Source organism: Nuphar pumila, chromosome 3 (assembly GCF_984573655.1).
Source record: "Nuphar pumila chromosome 3, dmNupPumi1.hap1.1, whole genome shotgun sequence".
Taxonomy (NCBI): domain Eukaryota; kingdom Viridiplantae; phylum Streptophyta; class Magnoliopsida; order Nymphaeales; family Nymphaeaceae; genus Nuphar; species Nuphar pumila.
The window spans coordinates 135,925,628-135,945,425 of NC_143251.1; the positions used below are offsets into that span (position 1 = coordinate 135,925,628).

Sequence of the window (19,798 nt, forward strand, 5' to 3'; positions counted from 1 at the left end):
ACAATTTGTTACAGCTTGAGGATGATGATTTAAAGATGAGCCAATTTCAAAGACATAAAAAATACTAAAATAAAAAATTGAGAAAGATATCAAATTAAAATTCAACTAATTCATAAGCCCCACAAAGCAAGGTTGCATAATTAAGATCAAGAGCATATTCTAATTGTTAGAGGGTAAAAAGAAAATTGTACTAACTGGTAGTTAATTTTAAAAAGTTTGCTACTTATTTGAAGGTTTCCAAAATGCATTTTTGAAATAGAGTATAGCAGTCATGGGCTTTGAAGCGAAGCGAAGGCCCCTGCAACTTAGCTTCGGGTAATCACAAACACCAAAAGCAGACCTTTTAAGCGCACAAGCAACTCACAAGGCAGACCGGAACAATAGCAATCCTTCCACAATAAACAATCGGGGTGGAATGAGATAGCTGGACGGTTAGATCACATTATCATAACTGAAGGGTCTTGGGTTCAAATCCCCCGAGGGATATTCCCAGCTTAACTATTTAAAAAAAACCATAGAAAAATGTCCATATTGTCTATTTCTTTTTCCCACCACCGGCCTTTGATTTCTTGCTTGCAACATCTTTTGCATTCTTTTCTGGTTGTTCCTGAAAACAATACACATGTAATAAATACTAGAGAATAATAGAAAATACTTAAATGACAAGCAAAATAGAGTTGATTCTACCATCACCATAGTAGATACAAATATTTCCCTTGAAAGAAAGCGTCTTAAAGGGAAGTGAAAAGAGACATGACAAACCCATAACATAGGACACCAAAGCAGCAAAATTCTGATTCACTGTAACTTGGTAACATAAAATATCATACAAATGAACTATAAAGCCAGGAGTAAGTGCACATGATTTTCCGTGGCAGTTAACTGGTTCAGCCTACTGCAGCATAAAAGTTTGATATTTACCATGCTATTTATATTATGCTCCACCAATGATTTACATATATAACAAGTATGACAAGAAAACAAGTGTACAAGTGAAAATAATATAACTATATAAGCAAGTTCGTGAAATTTGACAACAGATTTGATTTTCACATTCCTAAAGGTGCATTCCTCTAGTTGTCTTGGTTAGGCTGCTTTGCAATAGTCTTTTCAACTAGAAAGTTGGACGAATAACAAAGATCAACTTCAAAGAATCGTCAACTTCATCTTGACTTATATTGCAGAACCAACATGAGAAGTAAATTTGATGCATGTCGATACCTAACCTCCATCTTTTTCTTCCTTTTATAAATACAGGCTTCAAGGATATCAAGCACAGTTTATCTTAACAGCCTATAGTTGGAAATAAACAATAGTGGCACCTTACAGAAGTATGTCAGGCCAACAGAAGCACCAAATTGAAGAATCACACTGCACTTTGAAACGGCAAGTTTAAAGAGAAGTTGCAAAGGACAATAGTGTGTCACCTAGACTTCACCCAATTTAGGCTTCATGCACCAAGGGATTAGGCCCATAAAACCGGGCGCCTACAATTCAGCTCTGCCATAGGCAGGTACAAGCTTCCATTAGTTTTGGCTCTTGAGATGCTGCATACATGCAGCCCAAACATCTTTGGACCCACTGCTCGGACTGGAGCTTGAAGTTTGCAAGTTGATTCCTAGAATGCAGTGGTCCATAAGAAAGTGTAATTCTATCAGCTAGAGCATTCCCAAAAGGACAAAATATACCTAGTAAGTTATTAATCCAATGGATCAGTCATAGCATTACACCAAATCTATAGCTACATGTGTCTGCTGGGTCTAAGGTGAATAAACAGTTTACAGTGCAATATTTATTATGTAAGCAAGAAACCAACACATTTTAAAACATAGAACAGTACCAACAAAATAGTTTCCAATATCCAGTAATGGCTTTATTACCAGCTCCAGATTGTCACCTGCCTTTATTAATTGCAACCAATAAAGAAATACTTTCATCCACTGGAAGAAGGTTTGAGCAGTCACAATGCACCAAGAACAAAAGGCGAAAGAAAAAAGAGAGCTCTTCAAGCAGTTTGCAGAAAAAAACATGAAACTGCAAGGTAACACTGAATTTGCAGGCATCAAATCTTGTCACATGATAGATGTTTATATCAAGCATTTTGTAAAATATAAACTTCGTCTTAATTCACTATTAGCAGTAAATTAACAAGCTTTATTTTATGCCTCAAAACAGACAAAAATCTACTTCAATATGCTTCATGTCTATGCTTGAAAAGGTTCCTTCGCATGCATCATTAGCTCAAACAAAGATAGCTCTCTCTCCAAATCGCCCAACCCCCCAATTGTTGGCCTTCCCCATATTGTTGGTGTTTATTTGCATAAGTTAATGTGATGAGAGACTGCCTTTAACTAAGAGACTTTCTGTTTTTGACATACTCAACCACTAAAGTGTGAAAATTTAACAGAAAAACGTAAAAAAAATGTCCAATACATATGTTCATGTAAACTAACATCGCCCTTCAATCTGCAAATGCAGTGTACTAGCCTAAAAGCCTTGAAGTTAGCTCCGTATGGACCTCCAGAAAGATAAATTTTTAATTTCTTAACCAAAGCTTGACTCTCATATTGAAACCATTCAAGAAGACCCGATGGTAGTATTTATAGCCACAGAAGCTAGATTCTATCCATAGCATTAATTTACTTTGTTCCTCCAGTTAAAATTCTTGGCAACAAATCAAGCATATTTTCAAGGAAAATGTCTGAAGAATTCTTTACTTTGAAGACCTGATTACTTTCAATTAGAGACTTCCAATCAGCAAGGGGACTGACTGTTTAAAGAGCTAACAATTGAACTGCTGCAGCCTACTGCAAACGTGGAATGTTATTGCACTAATCAGCATGCAACTAAAGGTGCTTCATGTGAGAAGAGAATTATTTTTAAGGCATGGAAATGATAGCATGAATAATCTCATGATGTCCAATGAGATGGGTCAGAGCAGGCAAAAATTAGACAGCATTACAGGGAAAATAAAAGATCAGGCCAATATCTGCCACTTACAGGGAAAACAAAAGATCAGGCCAATATCTGCCAATTAAGTTAATTAACTATGTGGAACCTCATGAACTTTAGTGTACAGAATTACAGGGCAAATAAAAGACCAAGCAAGCATCTGCTTGGAACTCCATGAACTTTAAAAGAAGAAAAAAGCAACATACCTGTAAAAGTGATAATTAATTTGAGAAAAACACTCACTATTATGACAACTATTTCACAAAATAAGTAGATGAGGTACCCATAAACTTACAACTGTATGCTTTACGGTGATAAATACTTTGGCTTTTTAGTGATATATGGATAAATAATTTCTGAAACAACTGCTTGCTTTTTCTAGTTATAAACTAAATAACCTATATTGTTGAAATACAAAAGTAACCTGGTCAACATGCATGTTGCCCCAACTAGAACTCCAAGAAGGCACAAACAGGAAGAAGTATAACAAGAAAAGAAGGGAAAAAAGGTTGCACAGATGACACAAGCAATCATATGGATCACCATGCCACTGATATGTAAGATACTGTTGGACCTGCATAAGAATAATAAATGGATGCCACCCTTAGTACACGTGATAGATAAGTTTACAGTAGTGAGAAATGACAGCTCACCATCATAAGCAAGACTATCAGCCTAACAAAGTAAAACTTGCAGTAAGTGCCTTACAAAATGCCTTATAAAATTTTCATAATTTGGGCATTAGGCAGGGGTTTAAGGTGGGCGTCCATTCTTGGATTCCACAAAAACCACCTCTAAAGGTGGGTGTTAAAACCTGTGCATTGAGGAGGGTTTTGGAGCTTCCAAAACCTCATCATTACCAATGTTTTGTTAAAACACGGTTTCCAAATGGTGGAGTGCATTGGGGATTCCACAAACCAACCCCGATGCATTGTTCCCAGACACTGCCTTGAAAGCCTCAGATTAAAAGGTCAAGAAAAGGAAAACGAGAAACTTGGAGATTCCCAAGTTCAAATGGCAAAAACAAACTAAATAAACAAAGGAAAACACTGCAAAACTCAAGAACAAAGTAATAAACAACGAAAAAGCAGTTCAAGAGACACAAAATTAAATGGATGTTTCAAATGTCTTCAGAAGAGCATTCAAGCTAAAATAGTGGGTAAGCTGAAAAAGCAACTCACTTCTCTCAGTACAGAATCCCAGCGAAAGTACAAAGAAGATTAGAAAATTATTAAGGAGTCCCAAAGACTAGAATTTGTAGCTTAGCAGGAAAAAATGTAGAAGCACATAAGTCACTAGATTCTTTTCAGTGGGAAAATGTAATCGAAACAAATTGAACAGCAAATAAAAAAATTTATAATTTTCATGGGAAGATAGTATTTTGAAGACTTATCCTTTAAAAAATCTAAAATGCAAAAAAGCACCAGAGCCAGAAAGTACTGTCTCTAGAATAGAAAACGACCTTCACAATCATAAGTAGGGATCTGCCCTAAGTTCAACTGGTTGGAAGAAAAAACAGAAAGATGCATGCATACAGATTACAGACAGACATATTGTGTGTCTGTGTGACTCGGACCTCACAAAAGTTTGCCCAGTTACCTAAATTCTTCATGTTTTGTAGAGAAGCAGGTCAGGAATCCTGGCTTTGCTACCATATAGATTTAGGAACAAGTTGGTGCAATATATGTCTTTGTCAATCATATAATGAACATAATGCAGAATGCAATGCAAGGAAGTTCAAAACAAGATGTTCCTTGCAAATGAAGCGAACTTCCAGAACATGAAAACATCATAGTTTTCTGATGCACAGCAGGTGGTACCAGTACCCTGTGACCCTGGCACGGCCAGGGAACCCGACCCACCATTTGGAAGGCACGAGTGGACCCAGCAGCAGGATCCGAACACCGGTGAGTCGACTCGATGCAGGGAGATAACGCGCACTTATTCCAGAAAAAGGAAGACCCAGCTCAGCAACGGCCTGGGTCCGGGTCCGGATTCAGACCCGAGACCCGGATCCAATGGTCATCTTTAAAAGCATGGCTTAGGGTTGCATGAAGGCAGTTTTGGGAGAATTAATTACAACTTGTTTTCTTTGCTCAGCAGCCTTACTTTTCTTGCCCTGTCGTTTTCCCCTTTTCTTTCATTACTGTTCGTTGTTTACCATTTCTTTTCAATGTGTTTATTAGCAACCTATCATTGACATTGGATATTTAATAAACAAGTTCAGCATCACCATCTGGGTGAGTTTTCCATTGTTTTTAAAGCCTGTTCAGCTTACGCCTGTATCCAGTCGTGCCTTTTCCAGCCTCCATCAAGCTCACGCGAGGGTAGAGGTCGCCTCCAGCAACTGTGTCTTCGCTACCTTTATAGCAGCCCACTGAAGGCTGCATCAACGTGGTATCAAAGCCCAGACATCCTCCATCGATAGCCGCATGGCTCAAGAGGCGAGGAACGATCCGGCACACGGCAAGGAACGGGAAGAGGTAAGTACCGAGGACCCTATGATGCGCATGATGGAAATGATGACCAAAATGCAAGAGAATATGCTGCGCATGAACAAAGAAATGGCCGGGATCACCAAGAGGATGGATGGTATGGAGTGTCGACTCGTTGCCATGGAATCGACGGTAGGGTCGACCTCGGCAACAACACAACCCATGGGTACCATCGTGGGTGATGGTGCAGTGAGCATCGGCACGGCTGCCATGATCGCACCCAACCGAGAAGTGCTGCAGCCTGCGATACTGCTGGGGGGCATTGGTGAAGGTGTGCGTGGGACCACCAACCGAGAAGTGCTCCAGCAAGGTACGCCAACAATGAACCCTGGTATGACTGTAGCGCCTCCGACCCTGGAGCCCATTGCAGAGCCTCCCATCAGTGTCGTGCATGCGCAGGGTAGGCACCGACCCCCACCACAGGGGCTGCAGGCCAGACCCGACCTGCGTGGCCCAAGTTTGCTACTGGATCCTCTTGGGGGCACGCCAACGTCAGTTCGGATTGGGATGGGTGTGTCGACCCTCCCAGCGCCTGCGCCCGGAAACATGATTGCAGCCCCTTCACGGACTAAGGGGATCGATCCCTTGTGGATGAATTCGGATCCCTCAGGGTCCAGTCAAGAACCAATGGTAAGTGGACCCAGACCCGATTACCGAGGACCACCCTTTGGGTTCTCAGGAGCGGGTCCGGGTCTGGCAGCCCCATACCCAGCCTACCCAGTTGGGTTGGGTTCGCAGTTCGTTCCGAATCCGACCCAACCCGTGAATTTTGAATCCCAAAATGGATCCCATACCGACCCGAACCTGTATCGGACCCGGACGGAACTCCAGCTTGATCTTGAGCCGGGTCACAACCAGACCCATTTTCATATGGACCGTGGATCGAGTTCAAACAAAACCTTTTATCCCCACAACTCGATCCCCGATCCGACCTATCCCAATCTGGGTCCGACGAGTAGTTTAGGATTAGGCCCGATCCATATCCAGTCGGGCGAACCATCCCAGTCCTACCCCAACTCAACTAAATACCCGAACCCTAACCAACCCAATAACCCATTCCCGATCCAAAACCCAGTACCTCGCCCGACCCTACCCCATTATCATAACCCAAACCCTTACTACCCCTTTCCTACCCACTTAGAGACAAAGACCCAACACAACCCCCCACCTTTAGTAGGACCCCCTTACATACCAGTGCAATAGCCACAGACAGGCCCCACCCGCAGGCAAACCAGGCCGCGACAGTGTCAGCAGGGAGCGGCGCGACCTGAGCGTCGACCACCCCTCGGTGGAGTTCGTCAGCACCGACATCCAGGCGAGCAGTACCGCGTAGAGGACAATGAAGCAGCGTGGGATGATGACGCGTTCTGGAACGAGTATCCTGCAGGAATGGTGGAAGCTCGTCAACCGAGAGCAGCGGAGCATCCCTCCACTTATGGGGTGAAACTGGACCTTCCAGAGTTTGCAGGGCGGTTCGACGAGGAACAGTTCTTCGACTGGTCTTATGCCGTGCAGTTTTTCTTTGACTACCACACCGTAGCCGAGCACCGTCGTGTCTCTCTAGCGTCTACTCGGTTGAGAGGATTAGCACAGACATGGTGGGTGGAGCTGCAGCGATCGAGGGAGCGGCAAGGGCTAGAGCGTGTACAGTCGTGGGAGGAAATGCAGAGATTGATGCAATCAAAATTCGTGCCTTCAGATCACGCTGAGAGAGCCTATAAGGAGTATCTAGCCCTGCGTCAAGGCACTCGTACTGTGGCGGAGTACACTGCCGAGTTCCATCGTCTTTCCCTACGGGTGCAAATCGAGGAAACTGCCCGCCAACAAGTCACGAGGTACATTTCCGGTCTCCGTCCTGTTATTTCTGACGACTTTAGTTGTATCACGGTTGAGACATTAGATCAGGCCAGCAGTTATGCCATGAACGTCGAGGAAAAGTTGAAACGAAGGCAGGAATATAGGACCTCCGGTAGTGAACAGTCCAGTCGACCCAAGTCGAGTTTTCCAACCAGGGGAGCGAGCTCCCCTAGGAAGGAGGATTCGAAGTCTACCCCTAGAGCAGAATTTAGCAAACCTGATCCGTCCGGACCCGCATTCAATACCCGGTCTAAAACCAAACCTAGTGAGTCTAACATTCGTTGTTTTAGGTGTCAAGAGCTAGGGCATGTCGCGTCTAGGTGCCCCACTGTGGGCAAGAGCACCCATCTCGTCGAAGGTATTGTGGAGTCAACATCCGAGAGTGAGAGTGAGTCTTTGGTCGAGGATGAGGATGAGCGGGAAGTTGTAAAGTTCGACGGCAATGTCGACAATCTGTTATTCATCCGTCATGTCTTGACTGCAACCCGTGAGTCGACCTCTGCCGAATGGCTACGGAACAACATCTTTAGAACCCGATGCAACTGTGAAGGTCATGCATGTGATGTTATTATCGACACCGGTGCTTGTGAGAACATGGTGTCCGAGAGTGTTGTGTCTACCTTGAATCTGAGAACCGAGAAACTGTCTCACCCCTACAAGATGACATGGTTCAAGAAAGGAAACGAGGTTCCCATCACCCAGCGTTGTTTAGTTCGATTCTCCATGGGGGAGCACTACCACACCGAGGTGTGGTGTGATGTAGCCCCTATGAGTGCTTGTCACATCCTGTTGGGGCGTCCTTGGCAGTTTGATCGCAAGACCATTCATGATGGCCGTAGGAACACGTACTCATTCATATTTAAGGGTCATAAGATAATCCTTCTCCCCATCAAGGAGGCGGGATTTCCCTCAGTAGATAAGCCTGAGCGAGTCCCCCGGCTGGCTGGACTATCCTACCGGTCTTTCTTGAACCAATGTCAGGAGGATGGTTATTGTTATGCTGTGGTGGCTAAACCGCCAGTGAGTACGTCGTTACCAGTTCCTACGGACATCAAACCTCTTATTGAAGAGTTTAGCGACATTATGCCAGATGACCTTCCAAATGGTCTCTCTGCCATGCGTGTCGTGCAGCATGTTATTGATTTTGTGCCAGGGTCGAGTCTCCCCAATCTCCCCGCGTATCGTATGAACCCCTCCGAGCATGCCGAGTTGTTGAGGCAGGTCCAGGAGTTGCTGCAAAAGGGCTTTATTCGTGAAAGTGTGAGCCCTTGCGCGGTACCCGCCTTGCTCACTCCTAAGAAAGATGGGTCCATGCGCATGTGTGTGGATAGTCGAGCCATAAACCGCATCACTGTCAAATACCGTTTTCCCATCCCTCGTTTGGATGATATGTTTGATATGTTGGCTGGTGCTTCCATTTTCTCCAAAATCGATTTAAAAAGCGGGTATCACCAGATTCGTATCCGAAAGGGGCATGAGTGGAAGACGGCATTCAAGACACGTGATGGGTTGTATGAGTGGTTAGTCATGCCATTTGGGCTATCCAATGCCCCAAGTACTTTCATGAATATGATAACCCAAGTGCTACGCCCTTGTATAGGGAAGTTTGTCGTAGTATATTTTAATGATATTTTGATTTATAGTTCATCTTTGTCTGACCATTTGAGTCACCTACGTCAGGTCTTAGAAATTTTAAGGAGAGAAAAATTGTATGTCAATGCGAAAAAGTGTGAGTTTATGACATCCAGTGTCGTATTCCTAGGCTTTATTGTGTCATCTGAGGGAGTTAAGGCAGACCCCGCAAAAGTTCGTGCGATTGTCGATTGGCCTATCCCAAAGACTATTGGAGAGATCCGTAGTTTTCATGGATTAGCCACTTTTTACCGACGTTTCGTGAGAAACTTCAGCACCCTCATGGCCCCCATCACGGAGTGCCTCAAGGGTACTAATTTTCAATGGACGCCTGCTGCGGGAAAAGCCTTTACTATCATCAAAGAGAAAATGACCAGTGCCCCTGTCTTAGCCCTTCCTGATTTTAATGCAGTCTTTGAGGTTGAGTGTGATGCCTCCAAGGTGGGAATTGGCGCAGTCTTGAGTCAGAATCGCAGACCTGTTGCCTTCTTTAGTGAGAAGCTGACGCATGCCAGGTGTCAGTATTCCACTTATGATGTTGAGTTTTATGTCGTTGTACAAGCCATTTGTTATTGGAGACATTATCTCATTTATAAGGAATTTGTCTTGTACACGGACCATGAGGCATTAAAGTATCTGAATAGTCAAAAGAATTTGAGTGTTCGTCATGCTAAGTGGGTCAGTTTCTTGCAAGAGTACACCTTTTTAATTCGCCATCAATCTGGTACCCTGAACAAGGTGGCTGACGCTCTTAGCAGGAAGAACAGCCTCCTGATGACCATGTCAGTGCAGGTTGTTGGGTTCGAACAGTGCAAAGAATTATATCCCACAAACCCAGATTTTCAACAAGTCTGGGAGGGGTGCATCTCTTCAGATCGCACCCTCGACCCCCGTTTTAGTATTCATAATGGTTACCTCTTTCGTGGGAACAAATTATGTGTGCCTGATTTCTCCCTTAGGCTTCAGTTGATTTCTGAATTACATGAAGGAGGGTTAGCAGGGCATTTCGGGCATGATAAGACGTTCGCTCTGTTAGATGAACGATACTTTTGGCCCAAAATGCGCAAAGATGTTGTCAAGTTCATCCAAGGGTATCATGTGTATCAAGTGTCCAAGGGTCATCGTCAGAACAGTGGTCTGTATACTCCGTTACCCATTCCTGAACAGTCGTGGGAGCATGTATCCATGGATTTTATCGTGGGCCTCCCAAGAACGCCACGTCGTTTTGATTCAATTTTAGTCGTTGTTGATCGGTTCTCCAAAATGGCTATTTTTGTCCCGTGTAAGCGAACCACCGATGCCTCTTTAGTAGCGTCCTATTATTTCAAGGACGTCGCTCGCTTCCATGGTCTACCCCACACAATCACTTCTGATTGTGACACGCGTTTTATGAGCCACTTTTGGAAATCGTTATGGGCTTTATTGAAGACCAAGCTTCAGTTCAGTAGTGCGTACCAAGGTTTTAAAACCCGTGACTCGAAACTCGACTCGTTCTTTATTGACTCGTGACTCGGCGGGTCAACTCGGTGACTCGGACCGGGTTTTGTTAACTTTTGATTTTAAAAGAAAAACAATATATAATTTGTTTGAAACCATGTTTTTGGAGTAAACATAGTCTCCAAATGTCTCTAAGAATATAAAAACAACTGCAAAGAGCTATAGAGGTTTGCTTGAATAATTGAATTTGATATCTATACAAGCACTTTGACTAATTCATGACTTGAATTAGAGGATGTGGTCACCATGAGTTCAGTCTGCAACTACCTAAGGTTCCTAAAATGGCCAATCATATATGCTAGCTTGTTTTAAAAGTTTTAATTCCCTCTCTAACAAATCCATAAATGTAAAATAGGGATATATGTGCATATTGACAGTTTACAGAATGCCCAATATCAACATAAATAAGCATTTTTCTCATGTATAAAACAATGCAGAAAATATATTAATGGCACAACTATAAAAAGACTACTAATACTTGAATCTGTACAATGCTTGTTCACATAACAAATGGATGATGAAACCTAAATGTGACTTTCCAAAGGCACATTTGACCCTCCATATATAATGAGAATCATTTCTTTAAAATATTTTGCTAGAATAAGTTGATAGCACAAGGTGATCAGTAGTTCGAATAACATGGCGATTTTATTCTATGGATTTAAATGATTTTTATCTTTAAATGATTTTATTTTTTTTTTATACAAAATCTAGGGGTAACCCTTGTTAAAATATATGTACTTATATATTTCAAAACTGTAATTTGAAACTCAAAAAACAAATTTAAAACATCCCAGAACTCGCCCGAGTCAAGCCGAGTCAGCCCGAGTCAAGCCCGAGTCAAGCCCGAGTTTTGGCAAACCGAGTTTGCCTTGCCGGGTTGACTCGCTGGAGGGCCGAGCCAAGCCGAGTCAACCGAGTCAACGAGTTGACTCGTCGAGTTTTAAAACACTGGTGCGTACCACCCCCAAACCGATGGCCAAACCGAAGTTGTGAACCACACCTTAGGAAACTTGTTACGAAGCCTAGTAGGGGAAAATGTTAAAACCTGGGATCTAGTCTTGCCTCAAGCCGAGTTTGCGTATAATAGTTCCATCAATAGGTCCACGGGCAAGTCTCCTTTTCAAGTGGTTTATGGTCGATCGCCCACTCATGTCGTCGATCTAGCTCCAGTGTCCACTCTCCCTGACCCCGCCCCAGATGCCTTTGATGTCGTTGAATATATGCGTGATATACATAGGCAAGTCCGGGCCAAACTCATTGAGAGTTACGAAGCGTACAAAGCCTTCGTTGACCAAGGTCGTCGCGACATTCAGTTTCAAGTTGGTCAGTTTGTTTGGGTTTACCTGCGTCCTGAGCGTTTTCCTGTGGGCACTTATAATAAACTGAGTCCTAAGAAATATGGTCCCTTCCAGGTCCTACGACGTCTAGGTTCGAATGCCTACCTCATAGAACTGCCTCACGATTGGAACATTTCCCCGATTTTCAATGTGTCTCATCTATATGCTTACTGTGGAGACAACAAGTCGTCAGAGCCGACTTCTTCCCAACCAGGGGAGAATGATGCATAGCAGGTGGTACCAGTACCCTGTGACCCTGGCACGGCCAGGGAACCCGACCCACCATTTGGAAGGCACGAGTGGACCCAACAGCAGGATCCGAACACCGGTGAGTCGACTCAATGCAGGGAGATAACGCGCACTTATTCCAGAAAAAGGAAGACCCAACTCAGCAACGGCCCGGGCCCGGGTCCGGGTCCGGATTCAGACCCGAGACCCGGATCCAATGGCCATCTTTAAAAGCATGGCTTAGGGTTGCGTGAAGGCAGTTTTGGGAGAATTAATTACAACTTGTTTTCTTTGCTCAGCAGCCTTACTTTTCTTGCCCTGTCGTTTTCCCCTTTTCTTTCATTACTGTTCGTTGTTTACCATTTCTTTTCAATGTGTTTATTAGCAACCTATCATTGACATTGGATATTTAATAAACAAGTTCAGCATCACCATCTGGGTGAGTTTTCCATTGTTTTTAAAGCCTGTTCAGCTTACGCCTGTATCCAGTCGTTCCTTTTCCAGCCTCCATCAAGCTCACGCGAGGGTAGAGGTCGCCTCCAGCAACTGTGTCTTCGCTACCTTTATAGCAGCCCACTGAAGGCTGCATCATTTTCCCCTAGAACTAAAAAGAATGCAGGTGAACATGAAATATATAAAAATACATAATTATACATTAAAAAACATTACAATAACAAGTAGCGAGCTAACATGTTTGCAATTCAAGAACCACATTTGAGATGTGTAAAATACCAAAAGAACAAATAATAAAGTTAATTGTCATATTTTGGAAGAATGAGAAAGACAAGAAAGTATATGATTTCCTGAAAATGAAAAAGAAAAAGAAAATAAATAAATTGATTGCAAGCTAATCAGAAGGTTCTTTTCATAAAATATGTAGATTACAACTAATCCACCTAGAAACTGAAAATCGAACTATTGCTTTCAATCATAATTATCAAACAGTAAGAAACTTCCCATGAGATGTGCAATCGCTAAACAAAACTACCTGACAAAAAAGAAAAAGTTAACGAACTGGTGTCCATGCAAAATTCTTCAAAGAGATGCCATACCTTCCGTTTAATGGGCGTTGGGTCTTTAGGAACAGGTTTAAAGAAGGATTCCAATCTGGAAATGTCCATAGTTGAATTAGGGCTCATCAAATATACAGAAACAATATGTCAATATTCACTAGCACATACGATTTCGATTACCTGCCCTGGGATGATTTATTCTTGGCTGCTTTGATCTTTTCTATTGCCTACAGGAGACAAATTTAGTTGTATCAGGACAAAAGCTCAAGAAAACTGTGTCTCCATTGTTCAAATAAATAAGCTCATCTACACATGCCTTTGTTACACGATCATGGCTGAACCCATTTTCATTCACAAGAAAGGCTATAAGACCCTGAATGTCAGGAAAAAAAGAAGCACCAAATAAGAAAAGGTCCAGAAGTGCGCCAGCACCGATGTTAACTCACAAAGGAATCCAATTTTATGATGCAATACATCACCTCTTCATCTGGAGCATTCCACTTGGGCTCCTCTTGTTCTTCCACATGAAACACTAGAGGTTCCTTGAAAAGACAGCGTGCTTCCTGAAATGGCCAATTCTCTGGTATCTGATATCTGCACTAAGCGAGTTTTGCACCATAGAAGACAGACATAAACAATAGCCCAAACTTGGAGCAAAATAAGTTTATCACTGATTTGGAAAATCAAAGTTTCTAACTAAGATATTCAAATGGTCAACCTTGTAGGCGAAAAGGCTAACAACAGGGAAAACCAATATTAAGAGGTAAGATAAACTTCAAGATAAGTACCTTTCTTTGTTTATGTTTTCCAATATAGCTTCTATTGACCCATGTTGACGAATAAGTTTTAACGCCGTCTGTCCCCCAATACCTATTACAAATAAGCACAGATGAATAGCATAGCATTGATTCAACAAAACCATGATAGAAACCATCAAGACCGACATTACCAAACACTTAAAAAAAATATAAAATCTCAAACAAGAAAAGTGGCACTGATTTGCATGCATAATCTGAATGTGCCCTATGGCTTGTGAAAAAATGGAGAAAACAGCTGTGGAATTGCTCAAGTAGAATATTTTTACAAGCAATCAAATAATTTATTCTCATTAGTGTTAAGGCTTGGATAGTAATGGTTTTTTATACTCTACTTAGTTAAGGTGTAAAAAAAACACCTTTTCTGAGTTTTCTCTTGAAAGAGAAAGCTCAGAAGGGGAAACAAAAAAAGGGTTTCCCTCTCTCTCAAAATTGAGTAGGTGGCATTTCCTGTGAAGCCATGAGTTTACCGTAAGTAGGGCTGCAAAACAGATCAGATATGGTCAGATATCCGATCTGAGTCCGACAAGTTATTTTTAAATATGGATCCATTAAGTACAATTCAAATGTGCATTCCAATTGGATTTGGATCTGTTCAACCAAATTACTTTCATATTCAGGTTGGATTCGGATCAGCATATTTTACATTAAATAGCTTGCTTTTATTCTTGTTTTTTGGATCCAGTATTACCACATGTATCTTGAATCCAGATTCAACCATACCTCCTCGGATCTGATTTGGATCTGGATCCAGATTCAGACCTAATGTTTACATTTTGGATTCGGATTTGGATCTGGCAAGATTCAGCCAAATCTGACCCAATTTCATCCCCTACCGTAAGAGACTCTAGCCACAAAAACAGAGTCTATGAACATATTAGCAATACTGCCTACATTTTTCCATTAAATAGCATAAAGCCTAAACAAAGCACAGTCTTATATGCTATAAGAAGCACCAGTATTATCGCCTAATGCATAACCTACTACATTACAGCAACATTAAACACAATAGTGAAACTGATGAAATATAAATACTACATCTTGATTCCCCCACGCTTCTATGCTTCCCACATGCATGATCTATGCTTTCTATATGTTTTTCTCACATTTATTTCATGTTTTTTCCAGAGTTACCGGAAACGCCTAGGTAAAAGGGGAAGCACGCTTCCCCGAAGCGCAAAACGTCGCGCTTCCGAAGCGTGCGGGGAAGCGCCACTTTTAAATGGGAAGCACGCTTCCCTTTAATGGGAAGCATGCTTCCCATCACCCTTCCCCCGCTTCCCCAATTTTTTTCAGTTTTTTTGTATTTTTTTATTTTTATTTTTATTTTTTTCGCTTCCCCCTCGCTTACGGTTCGCTTCCTAGGTCGCTTCCGAGACGATTCCCGACTCGCTCCTAAGTGGTCCCACGCTTCCTGCTTCCTAAAATTTTGAAAGTGCCTCACTTCCCGCTCCCGCTTCCCGTATCGCTTCCCGCTTCCTCAACTGGCAACCATGGTTTTTCCTCTCATGCTTCCACTCACTTCCCATATACTTTCTCTAAATTGGTAACCATCATTGTTAGATTTTAACAAAAATTAAACTCTTTTATTGAAAAATCATGAAAAATAAGAATAATCAAATTTAATTTAGTTTTTATTTGCTTCTGGTTTGATTCCTACTCAGTTACCATCCTGCTTCATTTTTTATTCCTATTGCGCTTTCAAATTGATACTTCGCTTCCCACTTCCTATAAATTTTAAAATGCCTCATTTTTTGTTTCTGCTTCCCGTACCATTTTCCGCTTCCGCTTCCTAGTTTGGCAACTTTGATTTAAACCATGATCCCTCCAAAAGAAGCAGAATCCAGCCACCATATTTAACACACCTAATAGAACTGTACTTTTCTAAATCTCCCAGTTTATGAGCTGATCCAGTCAAGTTCTTGTGGTGCTAAATCAATCCCAAGAGACTAAATGTTGCTAGCTACTATGCTTCATCAACCACATTCTGCAGCTTGAGAACATAGCCACAGATATCGCCGATATTTTTGAAAACATAGCGATATTAAAGTTGTAAACTAGAAAAATTATATTAAAGGTAAAATATCACAATATTTTCAAAATATCAGAAATTTATATTTATATATATATATATCGTGATATTATCATTATTGCAACCCAGCTGCAGTTAATTTTTTAAAACTGTTAGTGTAGGGGTATTTGGGATTTTTTTAAAAAAAGGGATACATATGTCGTTATTATTTTTTAACAAGTTAGTTTTGGTATAAAAAAATTTAGTTTTTGGTTTAGGGTTACCTTATAAGTAAAAAGAAAAAGTAGCGTAAGGGGATCGACCTTGATCCCCGATAATCTCGACGACAGGGCTGCAACAACAGGGAAAAAAAAGAAGAGAAAGAGGAAGGAAAGAAAGAAAAGAAGGAAGGAAAGAAAGAATGAGGAAGGGAAGGAAGTAAAAAAAGAGGAAGAAGGAAAGAAAGAAAACTCGGTGGCTGACTTGCAACAGGAGAAGAAAGAAGGAAGATAAGAAGGGAAGGAAGAAAAGAAAGAAGGAAGGAATGAAAGAAAGGAGAAGGGAGAGAAGAAAAGAAGGAAAGAAAGAGGACTAGGTGGCTTCCATGCGAGTCTGCGACAGGGGAAGAAAGAGGGAAGGAAGGAAGAGAAGGGAAGGAAGAGAAAAAAGGAAAGAAAAAAAAAAGATTTATTTTATTATGGTTGCATATTTAGGTTGTTTGTCATGTTGTTTATGTCATATTATGGCTCATTTGCTTTACATCTGTTTTCATTATTTTTCCTATGTTTTCAATTTTTTCATTTTATTTTTTAAATCCCGATATTATACTTGCCGAGATATAGCTGATACCGATATTTGTGACTATGCTTGAGAAACAACATGAACTCAAGACACCAATTTTCAAGTCCCATCTTCAGTCTTCCACAAGAACCTCTGCATTACAGTTCTTAAATAACCAAAATGTTAACTTACCTGCATATACCATACAGCAAGAGCACATATGCAAAGTATGCATCAATTAACAGAACATGATGTCGCATGTCAAATACTTTCAAGAAACCAATGCAGCAAGATGATAAACTTGCACACCGAAAATTATCAGAGGCTCTCAAGCATTGCAGAAACAATACCTCTTATGCTTTCACAATAGTCACACCCACATAGAATGCACAAGTCAATAAATTGATCCATAGTTAGATTTAACTCCTCCAATATCTATCAAAACAAGATGCTAGAATGAGTATCACCCAGCTTGAATAAAAGCGAAAAAACTAAATAATTAACCCAGCTATAACAACCTTTGCAACTTCGAACTCCATTACAGGGATTTTCTTTGAACTTGGGTCCATTAAATGTCGAAGAAATCTTGGCGCTCCAAAAGTCAAAGAATCCATATCTTCAGAAGCCACAGCATAAACCTACAATGCAGTTGCAGGATATAAAACCTCAGGCAGTGGAATCCTCACTCATCAGAAAAGTTGCCTAAAACTCTAGTAATGTGGAAGCATGCCTTTCCACTTTTGCAAAGCCAAGCGCACTCTGCTTCTGCCTCTGAAGGAGCCTGAATCAAAAGTAAAAACTTATATAAAAGTTCATCATATAGAAGAATTTGAAAAAAGAAAGTAGGTGCATAAAGCCAGAAAAAATGCAGCAGACAATGGAAAAAAACAGTTATTTAAGCCCCGAAAAAATCTTCCTCTATGTTTTCACCTCTACAACTGGCACTCCCATTAGTCTTAAGAGTCTTTTGCAATCCTCGTTATGTTGCCTTGTAACCTTCACCGTTCTTTTGCTATACTTTTCGATATCCTCCTTCACTCCTGCCTGATAGAATCACAGGAAAACAAGAATCCAAATCATGTGTCAAAGATAAAATTGATCAGCCTTTTAAGAGGTGCAAACAGACGGATCAACAAGACATCAGGAGTTTTACCTCTATAGCTTCTGCCAAATCGTCGGTGGCATCCGCTCTTTTGGAGTACCTGCAAACAAAGAGATTTGACATAGCTACTGTCACTCCATTCCTTCACAATCTCATGACAAGAATGCCGAAATTTCGAAAGCACAGAAACTGACCGCTTCGCAAGTTCCTGCTTCTTCAAATCCGGCGGTTTCCCATCGAAGACGTATCTACAGCACAAAAAAACGTAAGATTCGAGCAAGATAGCTACAAAGAACTCAAAAATTACAGTACCAAGTTTCTGGAGAAACAGAAAGATAATACATTGGCTTCAAGCCAGCTTCAAGCAGCCTTATCGTCCGCGAAAACATTCCCTGAAGATGGCTGCATTCAAAAAATTCTATCCACTTCACTATATACAATAAGAAAAAACACTCATACGATGTGAAACCCTAACAAACCACCAAAAACCCTCGACATAGTGCATTAAACATGGAAACATCGAACCGAATAGTTTCCGGAAAAAAATGTGCATTGTTCGAAACGAATACCTCGTTACTTCACCCGCTTCATTCGTAAGCATTTCGGTTCCGGTCCTTCCGACGACGATCTGAACCATAAGGCGTAAGAAATTGGTGGGGTAAAAAGGAATCGACAATCAAAAAGCGAAAAAATGCTAACCAGGAATTGGTAGATGCTCATACTGGCATCGATGGCGATCTTGCGGCCGAAATAGCTCTCGAATTTCTGCTCCTTCATCGCCTTCGGGGCGTTATCGGCGATCAATTTGGTCAAACCCTAAAATGCAGTAAGACAGTAAGACAAAACCCTAAAAACCTGAAAGAATCCCTCCAGAGAGAGATTTTGTCATCACTTTACCTTGATTCCCATGGTGGAATTGAACGAATGAAGCGAGTTGCAGAGAGAGAGAGAGAGAGAGAGAGAGAGAGAGAGGTTTCCCGCCTTCGAGCGGATTGAGGAGGAACAAAGAAAGCCGGAGCCCTAGTGGCGAGAGAGAGAGGTTTCCCGCCTTCGAGCGGATTGAGGAGGAACAAAGAAAGCGGGAGCCCTAGTGGCGATCCGATTCGTCTCGTCAATCGGAGTATCGTCGGTATGAATCGTGAGCCGAGTTGACTTTTCTCGAATCGGGATGTTCTGTTCAAGGCAACGAATATCGTCGATATTTTGACAACATAGCAATTTAACGTGATATTTTCAATATCCATTCAATGTTAAAAAATGCAATATTCACAAAAAATTAGTTATTTTTTAAATATTTTGTTTTAGGTTTTAACACATTAGTAATTTAGTATCCCACCGCAATCGCTCAAAATAAGGTCGGATCCACTAGGGCTGTCAACGGGTCTGGTTTGTATCAAGTACCCGAATCTGAATTTTTGGGGCATGAGCATGGAAAGTGCCAACGTGTAATAATAATAATAATAATAATAATAATATAATAATAATAATAATAATAATAATAAAGTTCTTAAATTATGTGGGTCTGAGTTTGAAATTCTATTTTCATGACCTGACAAAATCTGAACCTGGTTATTAGTTACATGATAGGTCCTGGTCAACTTTGACCCTGTCCTATGGGTTATAATCATTGTAGCCAGAGTTGGATATGGGTTACTGGTACTGGTATGCATATGTCTAAATGTTTAGGGCATGGCTTCACTTGATAATATAGTGGTGTAACTTTAAAAAATGTTTGCCACAAGATTTTAATGAAATTGATTTTGTTTGTAAAAACAATTGATACAAGTACTAACAATAAAAAGATTCATTATTTAGAAGAATTGCATGATATATTTTATGTAAAGATATTGAACAATTATAGTAGCTATTTTGTATATTTAATCTCACCATTTGCTCGCTTCAGACGAATCACTTACGCTATACAGATTCAAATTAATTTACTTGTGGAATAGTTCACAATTTCATGCTAAAAATAATAAGATGTGCATTTTATTATATACATATTTTGCTAAATAATTAGCATGCCTTGATGTTCGTACTTTTGAAGTGACTCATGCTCCTTTTATATAGGATTAT

General features: G+C 41.1%; 1 protein-coding gene across 1 annotated transcript; it reads right to left on the bottom strand.

Annotated features, from left to right (window-relative positions):
• Window positions 1–411: 411 nt before the first annotated feature.
• LOC149843970 (5'-3' exonuclease family protein) lies at window positions 412–18,740 on the bottom strand. Its single transcript, XM_090000202.1, has 16 exons — window positions 18,620–18,740; window positions 18,422–18,538; window positions 18,292–18,350; window positions 18,065–18,124; window positions 17,917–17,970; window positions 17,774–17,822; window positions 17,551–17,664; window positions 17,351–17,401; window positions 17,139–17,258; window positions 16,971–17,055; window positions 13,803–13,884; window positions 13,494–13,608; window positions 13,331–13,387; window positions 13,195–13,241; window positions 13,054–13,108; window positions 412–607 (listed from the first exon to the last, which is right to left on the bottom strand). Exons 1-16 carry the CDS (start codon window positions 18,629–18,631, stop codon window positions 536–538), a joined length of 1,149 nt encoding a protein of 382 aa, XP_089856328.1. The 5' UTR covers window positions 18,632–18,740; the 3' UTR covers window positions 412–535.
• Window positions 18,741–19,798: the final 1,058 nt, after the last annotated feature.

Coding starts and splice junctions, on each gene's coding strand:
- LOC149843970 (XM_090000202.1), bottom strand. Junction 17,402..17,550: donor TGGGAGTGCCAGTTGTAGAG/GTGAAAACATAG, acceptor CTTTTGATTCAG/GCTCCTTCAGAGGCAGAAGC. Junction 13,885..16,970: donor CTATTGTGAAAGCATAAGAG/GTATTGTTTCTG, acceptor TATTTGTAATAG/GTATTGGGGGACAGACGGCG.